At 44.6% G+C, this 11,178-nt stretch overlaps 1 protein-coding gene across 2 annotated transcripts in view; it reads left to right on the top strand.

The window, feature by feature from the left end:
- LOC139565834 (protein kinase C theta type-like) overlaps positions 1–9,329 on the top strand; it is a 19,684-nt gene extending 10,355 nt beyond the window's left edge. For both annotated transcript variants that reach the window (XM_071386438.1, XM_071386439.1), the window contains exons 6-17: positions 2,280–2,311; positions 2,428–2,513; positions 3,587–3,716; positions 4,137–4,246; positions 4,434–4,566; positions 4,682–4,845; positions 7,285–7,458; positions 7,547–7,638; positions 7,851–8,052; positions 8,309–8,497; positions 8,855–8,983; positions 9,110–9,329. In XM_071386438.1, the coding sequence (XP_071242539.1) occupies positions 2,280–2,311; positions 2,428–2,513; positions 3,587–3,716; positions 4,137–4,246; positions 4,434–4,566; positions 4,682–4,845; positions 7,285–7,458; positions 7,547–7,638; positions 7,851–8,052; positions 8,309–8,497; positions 8,855–8,983; positions 9,110–9,268 (1,600 nt within the window). In that variant the 3' untranslated portion in view covers positions 9,269–9,329. The remainder of the gene's footprint in view (positions 1–2,279; positions 2,312–2,427; positions 2,514–3,586; positions 3,717–4,136; positions 4,247–4,433; positions 4,567–4,681; positions 4,846–7,284; positions 7,459–7,546; positions 7,639–7,850; positions 8,053–8,308; positions 8,498–8,854; positions 8,984–9,109) is intronic.
- The last annotated feature ends 1,849 nt before the right edge of the window (positions 9,330–11,178 follow it).

Genomic DNA, 11,178 nt, shown 5'->3' with positions numbered 1-11,178 from the left:
CAGCCTCAATTCGTCGGGGCATGGACTCTACAAGGTGTCTAAAGCGTTCCACAGGGAGGCTGGCCCATGTTGACTCCAATGCTTCCCACAGTTGTGTCAAGTTGACTGGATGTCCTTTGGGTGGAGGACCATTCTTCATACACACAGGAAACTGTTGAGGGTGAAAAACCCAGCAGCGTTGCAGTTGTTGACACAAACCGGTGTGCCTGGCACCTACTACCACACCCCATTTTTGTCTTGCCCATTCACCCTCTGAATATTGTGAATACTGGGGCGGCAGCGTAGCCTAGTGGTTAGAGCGTTGGACTAGTAACCGAAAGGTTGCGAGATCGAATCCCCGAGCTGACAAGGTACAAATCTGTCGTTCTGCCCCTGAACAGGCAGTTAACCCACTGTTCCTAGGCCGTCATTGAAAATAAGAATTTGTTCTTAACTGACTTGCCTAGTAAAATAAAGGTAAAAAAATAAATTTAAATAAATTTAAAAAAATACACAAAACCTGTCTCAATTGTCTCAAGGCTTAAAAGTGCTTCTTTAGCCTGTCTCCTCCCCTTCATCTAGGCAGATTTAACAGTTGACATCAATAAGGGATCATAGCGTTCACCTGGATTCATCTGGTCAGTCTATACACTAGATGACCAAAAGTTTGTGGACACCTGCTCGTCGAACATCTCATTCCAAAACCATGGGCATTAATATGGATTTGGTCCCCCCTTTGATGCTATAACAGCCTCCCCTCTTCTGCGAAGGCTTTCCACTAGATGTTGGAACATTTCTGCAGGGACTTGCTTCCATTCAGCCACAAGAGCATTAGTGAGGTCGGGCACTGATGTTGGGCGATTAGGCCTGGCTCGCGGTCGCCGTTCGAATTCATCCCAAAGGTGTTCGATGGGGTTGAGATCAGGGCTCTGTGTAGGCCAGTCAAGTTCTTCCACACTGATCTCGACAAACCATTTCTGTATGGACCTCGCTTTGTGCAAGGGGCATTGTCATGCTAAAACAGGAAAGGGCCTTCCCCAAACTGTTACCACAAAGTTGGAAGCACAGAATCATCTAGAATGTAATTGTCTTCTGTAGTGTTAAGATTTCCCTTCACTGGAACTAAGGGGCCTAGCACGAACCATGAAAAACAGCTCCAGACCATTATTCCTCCTCCACCAAACTTTACAGTTGCCACTATGCATTGGGGCAGGTACCGTTCTGGCATCCGTCTAACCCAGATTTGTCTGTCGGACTAACAGATGGTGAAGCGTGATTCAGCATTCCAGAGAACGCGTTTCCACTGCTCCAGAGTTCAATGGCGACGAGCTTTACACCACTCCAACCGACACTTGGCATTGCACATGGTGATCTTAAGCTTGTGTGCGGCTGCTCGGCCATGGAAACCCATTTCATGAAGCTCCCGACAAACAGTTTGACGCCCATGTCCACCGGGGCCGTGTCATGCACGTGGTGGTGAAGGATAAAACCGCTGAGCTAAAGTCTGAAGCCGTGGTGCAGCTGGACACCCTGGCCTCACGCTGCAAAAAGGAGAACGGCAAGCTGGAGATCCGGGTTTCCATGTGCTGACGTTGCTTCCAGAGGCAGTTTGGAACTCGGTAGTCAGTGTTGCAACCGAGGACAGACAATTTGTATATGCTACGCGCTTCTGCACTCGGCGGTCCCGTTCTGTGAGCTTGTGTGGCCTACCACTTTGCGGCTGAGCCATTGTTGCTTCTAGACGTTTCCACTTCACAATAACAGCACTTACAGTTGACCGGGGCAGCTCTAGCAGGGCAGACATTTGACGAACTGACTTGTTGGAAAGGTGGCATCCTATGGCGGTGCCACGTTGAAAGTCACTGAGCTCTTCAGTAAGGCCATTCTACTGCCAATGTTTGTCTATAGAGATTGCATGGCTGTGTGCTCGATTTTATACACCGGTCAGCAAAGGGTGTGGTTGAAATTGGCGAATCCACTCATTTGAAGGGGTGTCCACATACTTTTGTATATATAGTGTATCATGGAAAGAGCAGGTGTTCTTAATATTTTGTATACTCAGTGTACGTGCTCTATAAGTGCCCCTTCTTTCTGTACAGTATGTATATCACAACCTAACTTTATTTAAAACCTAGTCAATTGGAGTGAAAATACTGTATGACATCGTTCACATAGATTTTTTTCATTGTCCCTCTGAAACAAACACTACAGTATTTCTATTTAAACATCATCCACATCATCCACATCATCCAGTGTTTGTTTCCTGGTTCCTGTTCATGTTGTGTTTCTGTTCCCCACAGGGGTCTGAATAAGCAGGGTTATCAGTGTCAACGTGAGTATCTCTGCTCTCTCTTTCCCCTCATCTTCTACCTATTCCATATTCTATCCCTACACTCCTCCGTCCTCTCTCCTGTCTACACTCTCATCCCCTCATCCTTGGTCTTTCAGAGTGCAACGCAGCCATCCACAAGAAATGCATTGACAAAATCATCGCCAAGTGCACTGGGTCGGCCATCAACAGCAAAGAGACCATGGTAGGCCCTGTACATTGTAGTCCGTTTCTATACAACGATGACAGTAAGTGATTTTGAGCATTTTAGAGCATCTTGGATTTGTGATTATATTTAGTTGCGTGGTTTCCAATAATAGTGGCAGTAAACGGTGTCCACTTTGTCTTGGTGTTTGTGACATGAGGAACCTCAATTAAGACACCTGGAGGTCCCCTTAGATTGCATGCAGACAGACTGACATACAGTGTATCTGGGCTTTGGTGACTGTGGTTTAGCTCAGAGGTAACACACTTGTTAATTGTCGGTTAAAGTCAACCACATACACACTGACTGTAACTTATTCTCTCTCACAGTACACACTGACTGTAACTTATTCTCTCTCACAGTACACACTGACTGTAACTTATTCTCTCTCACAGTACACACTGACTGTAACTTATTCTCTCTCACAGTACACACTGACTGTAACTTATTCTCTCTCACAGTACACACTGACTGTAACTTATTCTCTCTCACAGTACACACTGACTGTAACTTATTCTCTCTCACAGTACACACTGACTGTAACTTATTCTCTCTCACAGTACACACTGACTGTAACTTATTCTCTCTCACAGTACACACTGACTGTAACTTATTCTCTCTCACAGTACACACTGACTGTAAATTATTCTCTCTCACAGTACACACTGACTGTAACTTATTCTCTCTCACAGTACACACTGACTGTAACTTATTCTCTCTCACAGTACACACTGACTAATTCACTCTCTCTCACAGTACACACTGACTAACTCACTCTCTCTCACAGTACACACTGACTAACTCACTCTCTCTCACAGTACACACTGACTAACTCACTCTCTCTCACAGTACACACTGAGACAGTGGGTTGGTTCTTCGAAGCAGACAGCTCTGTGGTTACCAGTACTCACCGATCCTAGACAGAGAAAAAATTACAGTTTTATCCCAGGGATTTTACTTCCCTAAAACGTCCAAAGCAGTTGTTGCCTACTTCCTGTGTCATATTTCCATGGCAACAAAGGGTTGTAGTGCGGCGTGTTCAGGTGACAGAGTGTGTTTGCTGTGTGTTGCAGATCCACAAGGAGCGCTTTAAGATCGACATGCCCCACAGGTTTAAGGTGTACAACTACAAGAGCCCCACGTTCTGTGAACACTGTGGCACGCTGCTGTGGGGGCTGGCCAAGCAGGGACTCAAGTGTGAGGGTGAGAGGACAGTCCACAGGAGGCTGCTGAGGGGAGGATGGCTCATAATAATGGCTGGAGCGGCGCAAATGGAATGGCATCAACCACATGGAATCTATGTGTTTGATGTATTTGATACCATTCCACCTATTCCTCTCCAGCCATTACCACAAGTCCTCCCCAATTAAGGTGCCACCAACCTCCTGTGTAAGAGACCCTGATCACATCATAACATCACATCACTGTCATTTCACAATCACATCATACCATTACCATCTCAAATCATAACAGTACCCTATCAAACCATTATATTGTACCATACCTTTTCACATGATTCCCTATTTCACCGTTACAGGATCCCAAATATCCAAATGTATTGATTTCATCGTCCCATTCCATCTGTGTCTGTATACTGTGTAACCATGTGTGTTGTCCATGCAGAGTGTGGTATGAACGTTCATCACAAGTGCCAGAAAAAGGTGGCCAACCTGTGTGGAGTCAACCAGAAACTGATGGCTGAAGCCCTGGCCACGATCGAGACTAAACAGCAGGTCAGAGTTCAGGGGTCGAGGGGTTAGGAAGTCAATGCTGTCTGACAGATCCACAAAAGTGCTTTTCATAAAAAAAATATTACAAAAATGTATGTTGATTGTAAGGAATCTATCCCTGCCCGTTATACAGATACTGTAGCATTGTGTTATGTTATTAATTGTTATGTGTCTATGCATTTACCTATAGGCCAGGGGCTCCAGAGAGAGTGAGATCTATAGTCGAGGCGGGCCGGTGGGTGTGGGCCAGGCAGGGGTGGTGCGGGAACCTTCAGGTTTAGTGGCAGGTCTCCCCCCGACAGCAGCCACCGCTGGGCGAAAAGGTAAGGAGACCACACATGGTCAACCTGGTCATTCATGCAACTGTGAGGTCTTTGTAGTCAACTTGAGACTTAATAGGACTAAATTACTATCTCCCCTTCTCCACCCCCTCTCCAGAGCAGCAGGGTATATCGTGGGACACCCCAGTGGAGGGGGACATGCCTGCCCCTGTGATGGAGGAGCCTGAGACGCTGTATGCCGTCCCCAGAAAAGAACACCACAAGTTCACCCTCGACAACTTCATCCTGCATAAGATGCTTGGCAAAGGCAGCTTCGGCAAGGTACCAGAGAGAGAGAGAGAAACCACTGCACCTAGTGAGCCCCTAGATTCACTAGGGATATACGTTTTCTATCTGGGCTTAAGACATATCACCATAAACTGGGTCTAGTGCTTCTATAACATACAGGGAGTTTACATTGACATTTAGATTTGAGTCATTTAGCAGACGCTCTTATCCAGAGCGAGTGCATACATTTTCATACTTTTTTTACATACTGGTCCCTCGTGGGAATTGAACTCACAACCAGTTTCTCAGTCCATTGATAACTAGAACATTTATCAAGCCCAAGCCTTGTCTCAGTTTATGGTGACATTGTCACGGCCGTTGAAAAAAGAGGACCAAGGTGCAGCGTGGTGAGCGTACATGTTCCTTTATTAAACAAGACGCCGAACAAAACAATAAACACGACAAACAAACCATGAAGCTCAAAGGCTATGTGCCCTAAACAAAGTCAACTTCCCACAAACACAGATGGAAAAAAGAGCTACCTAAGTATGGTTCCCAATCAGAGACAATGATAGACAGCTGTCCCTGATTGAGAACCATACCTGGCCAAAACATATAAATAGAAAATCATAGAAACACAAAACATAGAATGCACACCCCAACTCACACCCGGACCAAACCAAAATAGAGACATAAAAAGGATCTCTAAGGTCAAGGCGTGACAGATATGTCTTGCTCTAGCTGATGGAAACCGTGCAGATGAAAGTGTACTTCGTTATTTATAGAGATTGCATTGTTAACAAACATATACTGAGTGTACAAAACATTAGGAGCAGACAGGTTCAATCAGGATTTTTAAGCCTTGATACAATTGAGACATAGATTGTCTCTGTGTGCCATTCAGAGGGTGAATGGGCAAGAAAAACGATTGAAGTGCCTTTGAACGGGGTATGGTAGTAGGTGCCATGCTCACTGGTTTGAGTGTGTCAAGAACTGCAACGCTGCTGGGTTTTTCACTCTCAACATTTTCCTATGTGTATCAAGAATGGTCCACCACCCAAAGGACATCCAGTCAACTTGACACAACTGTGGAAAGCATTGGAGTCAACACTCACCAGCATCCCTGTAGAATGCTTTCGACACGTTGTAGAGTTCAGGCCCTGACGAATTGAGGCTGTTCTGAGGGCAAAAAGTGGTGCAACTCAATATTAGGAAGGTGTTCTTAATGTTTGTTATACTCAGTGTATATTCTGTTATTATACTCAAGCCTGTGAGCCTGTGTCAGCATGACCTAAGCAGAAGTTTCTAGCAGGGGGAGAGGGCATGCTTGCCATCTGTGTATTGTGATATAAGGAAGAGAGCCTACCCATGAGGAGTAAGATAACCTTAATTGAAATATAATGTTGGTGTTGTGATGATTATGTTTGGACCTGTAAACATGTTGGTCAGAATGTTCCAGAACCAGAATGTACTAGAACTTCGCTAGAATGGACGTCAATGGGGGAGTGTCTCGGACACTGATTGGCCTCTACCTGAGTGTTACTAATAACGTTACCGGTAGCTTTCTAAGTTTACCAGTAAACTACCAGAATTTTGGAAACTTTCAGGATTTTATGAAATGTTCATAACATGTAAAGTGTAGAAAATAATATATTAAGATGATTTGAATAAACAAACTTGAATGACAAAGCTTTAAAACGTTATCCTAAATATAACCCATCAAGTTAGTGAATACCATTGGTGTTGAATATCAAATCAAATCAAATGTATTTATATAGCCCTTCTTACATCAGCTGATATCTCAAAGTGCTGTACAGAAACCCAGGCTAAAACCCCAAACAGCAAGCAATGCAGCAGGTGTAGAAGCATAATATATCCTTTACATTTTTACACACTTTTATTTATTTTACTCTGTCAATATGTTTTTATTGCAAATGTTTTTATTACACCAAACTGGTGGCAGTTGAGAAAAAAGTCAATAGTTGGAAGAGTTACAGATTTAATTGGAAATTATGTCATTGTTGATTAGATGCTTTTTTCATGAATCAGGCTGTTTTCTCGTGAATCATACTGTCTATCCACTAGAAACTCATGGATAATATGGACACAGATATAAAGATAAATAAATAAAATAAATATTGTGAGTGAAAACATTTAATACAAATTATTCTGGTATAAATTATTGAAGTTACCATAGATTGCCATAGATTACCTGTTAATTACCAGGAAATGTACTTCGATAAATTACCGGTCGTTTTTCAACGCTAGTAATAATGATGTTATGAAACCAAAAAATATCAAAGTGTGACTTGTGTTGCCTAGTCTTCGAACATGTTCTAGCCATGCTCTATGTTCCTGGATCCAGTGTAATAAAGAGAGTTCTTGACTGTACTTAGACGTTGCCTGACTGATCCTTCACCTCCATTTGACAAGCCCTGAATAGCTGAACGCAGTAATTTCCTACATGTATGTATCATCTGTGTGTGTTGCTAGGTGTTTTTGGCCGAGCTGAAGAGCAGTAGAGAGTTCTTTGCGGTGAAGGCTCTGAAGAAGGACGTGGTTCTGATGGATGATGATGTGGAGTGTACCATGGTGGAGAGGAGAGTACTCTCCCTGGCCTGGGAACACCCCTTCCTCACACACCTCCACTGCACCTTCCAGACCACGGTAACACACACACATGCACTCAACACACACACACACACACACTCAAACCACAGGTTTTGTTGATATGACTGTGTTGTGTGTGTGACAGGAGAACCTGTTCTTTGTGATGGAGTATCTGAACGGAGGTGACCTCATGTTCCACATCCAGAACTGTCACAAGTTTGACGTGCAGAGATCGACGTAAGTTAAACCACACACACACACACACACACACACACACACACACACACACACACACACACACACACACACACACACACACACACACACACACACACACACACACACACACACACACACACACACACACACACACACACACACAAACATCCTGCATTCTCTCCAACCATCCCTCTCTCCTCACATCCCCTCTCTCCTCCCTCTGGCTGTAGGTTCTATGCTGCTGAGATTATCTGTGGGCTCCAGTTCCTCCACTCCAAAGGCATTGTCTATAGGGATCTGAAGCTGGACAACGTGTTGTTAGACTCAGAAGGCCATATAAAGATAGCAGACTTTGGGATGTGTAAGGAGAACATGGAGGGAGAAACGCGGACCTGCACCTTCTGTGGAACACCTGATTACATCGCCCCAGAGGTGACCGCATGTCCACCATCACTATAGGAATCTACACTCTTACTATCACCATTGCAACCCTTAAAAGGTGTACAACCAATAGAAACGTTCCCTTAGGGAACTAATGTTTCTCACACTCAATTCTGATCTCATTGATTTGTATCATTAATCAATTACATACCATCTCCGTCTAATGTACTGGTTTTAGATAAACAACATGAAGTGATGATGATGATGAAGAGATGTCATGTTGAACTGAACGGTCATGATTTTTTAGATTCTGCTGGGGCAGAAGTACGGCAGCTCAGTGGACTGGTGGTCGTTCGGGGTCTTGCTGTACGAGATGCTGATTGGCCAGTCTCCATTCCATGGTCGCGATGAGGAGGAACTGTTCCAGTCCATCAGGACAGATGACCCCTGTTACCCCCGCTGGCTGACCAAGGACGCACGAGACATCCTCATCAAGGTCTCACTCAATGCAACAACTTGGTCCACTCACTGCAATGCCACTACGAATGAACTACGGCAACATTGTCCACTATGCACCAGATTACATACATCAACAGAAATGATTGACGGTTGGGATGGATGTGACCTGTACTGTGTGTGTCTGCGTGTGATTGGTTACCTTTCATGAGGGTGTTCTTGTGTCTTTTTCCCATTGGAGTGGAGGTTATGAACTTGGTGTCCTCTGTCCTGATGTGTGTGTGTGTGTGTGTGTGTGTGTGTGTGTGTGTGTGTGTGTGTGTGTGTGTGTGTGTGTGTGTGTGTGTGTGTGTGTGTGTGTGTGTGTGTGTGTGTGTGTGGTATGTTTGTTTTACAGCTGTTTGTGAGGGAGCCGGAGAGGAGGCTGGGTGTGAAGGGGAACATCCGTCAACACTCCTTCTTCAAAGACACAGACTGGAACGCTCTGGAGAAACGAGAGGTGGTGCCGCCCTTCAGGCCAACTGTGGTACGTACATCCTCAGGCTGCAAGTCTGTGTGTTTGTTTACGTCTGCATTTCTATGCATGTGTGTGTGTGCTCGCTGCGTGTGTGTGTGTGTGTTGTAACCTCTCCCCTCTCTCCTGTCCATGCAGAAATCCCCAAGTGACGTCAGTAACTTTGACAAGGAGTTTATCAATGAGAAACCCAGGTTGTCGTGTGCAGATCGTACCCTCATGAACAGTGTGGACCAAACCATGTTTAACAACTTCTCCTTCGTCAACCCAGCTATGGGCCACATCAAAGGCCCCTGACCTGCGATAACCTTCCAACAACCTACCAGCAACATATTCACAATCCATCAACAACCCACTGTACCAGCAACATATTCACAACCTATCTGTAACCTTCGGACAACCTATTCGCAACGCATCAATTACTCATTACGACAACACATCACAGACAGGAGTCAAGGACACTTACCTAACAGATCAATAACGTATCCACAACCAGTCAATAACATCTCACCTCAGCTCTTTTATACAGCCAAGGTGTACAGCAGTGGAGGCTGCTGAGGGGAGGACGGCTCATAATAATGGCCGGAACGTAGAAAATGGAATGCCATCAAACATGTCATGTGTTTGATGTGTTTGATGTATATGATACCATTCCACTGATTCCGCTCCAGTCATTACCACGAGCCAGTCCTCCCCAATTAAGGTGCCACCAACCACCTGTGGTGTACAGACTACTGTAGGAGTCACTACCTGATTGCCCAGATTGTGTGGAATACTGAGAATGTTGTATTGTACTCATAACCTGTTATTCAATAGTGTCTGTTCAATCAACTTTAACCATTTCCTGGGACATTTTATATTTAATTCTGAAAGTGTATCAGTAGTTTTATTAAATAGAGCCACGGTTAGGCAGTTAGTATATTAAAATGTGTTGTTTTGCCATTGTTATTGCTCAGATCCAGGTAGATTGTCACACTATCGGACGGTGGAGTGGTTGGCTTCAATGTACATGGATAAATGAATGGTTTATGTTTACATGATACTGTGTTTTATAATGGCCCTTCAGAGGCTTGTGATCGCTGTGATTAAATTATTATAGAATCTAATGACATAGATGATGCCTCGATTCAGCAGTAATTGTTTGTTTTTATTCTGTACATTAAAATTAGATTTTTGTAAATACATGTCCCATTACATATTTGCATTCAAGCATGAGTTTGTGTCACAGAGTGCGAGAATGAGAATTTAGTTGAAATACTAAAACCGCTATCTTCCTGCCTCTCTCTATCTCCCACTCTTTCCTTCCTGTGCCTCGCCCTCTCAGAGACTAGACTGACAAACTGGTCAAAGTTACCATTGCTCTTTCTGTCTGCAGTTGGGACCCTGGTGTTACGTTGTGATATAATGTACTATCATCTCACCAGCTATAAAGGTCATTTATGATTAATCTGTGATTAGATACTGTACTTCCTTGATAGATACAACAGTTCTGTGCATTCACAGGGCAGATCAATAGCAGTGCCTTTTCTCTCCAGTGGGGGGCAGCATGGGGGTAGACTGACTCATTCACTCACCCACCTGTAGCCTACTGTCTATGCATCTATGGCTCTATCCTCCCTCCCTAATGTTTGTTCCTTTTCCCGACAAATCTCTCTCTGCCTCACCCTGCCGCCCCACCCTCCCTCTCCTCCTAGCGCTGTGGTACCCTGGGACAGACAGACTAATCTGAGAGCGAGCGATCCGTCACTGACCCATAATCCACTTATACACAGCAGCAAACTACTTCCTGCCACTGGCCCAGGTACAGTCGCCACTTGACAACCATGTCACACCAACAAGGGTAGAGATGGGGATGGCAAGCGTTTTAATGTAGAACTCCAAGGTACTATCACCTTTCAGGTAAGACCCAAATGCAGACTGTGTTGAAGTAACAAGTTTATTACAGCAACAGGGGCAGGCAAACGACAGATCAAGGCAGGCTGGGGTCGATAATCCAGAGTAGTGGGGCAATGGAACAGAACGTCAGCAGGCTCAGGGTCAGGTCAGGCAGAGGTCAGTAATCCAGAGTAGTGGTGCAATGGTACAGGACGTCAGCAGGCTCAGGCAAAAAAGGTCAAAACTGGGGAAAAACAGGAAGAATCGATAGACAGGAACAGAGGGGAAACCGCTGGTAGGCTTGACGAAACAAAACAAAATGGCAACAGACA

The sequence above is a fragment of the Salvelinus alpinus genome, chromosome 37 (genome assembly GCF_045679555.1).
Source record: "Salvelinus alpinus chromosome 37, SLU_Salpinus.1, whole genome shotgun sequence".
Lineage (NCBI taxonomy): Eukaryota > Metazoa > Chordata > Actinopteri > Salmoniformes > Salmonidae > Salvelinus > Salvelinus alpinus.
This window is presented reverse-complemented; position numbering and strand designations above follow the sequence as displayed.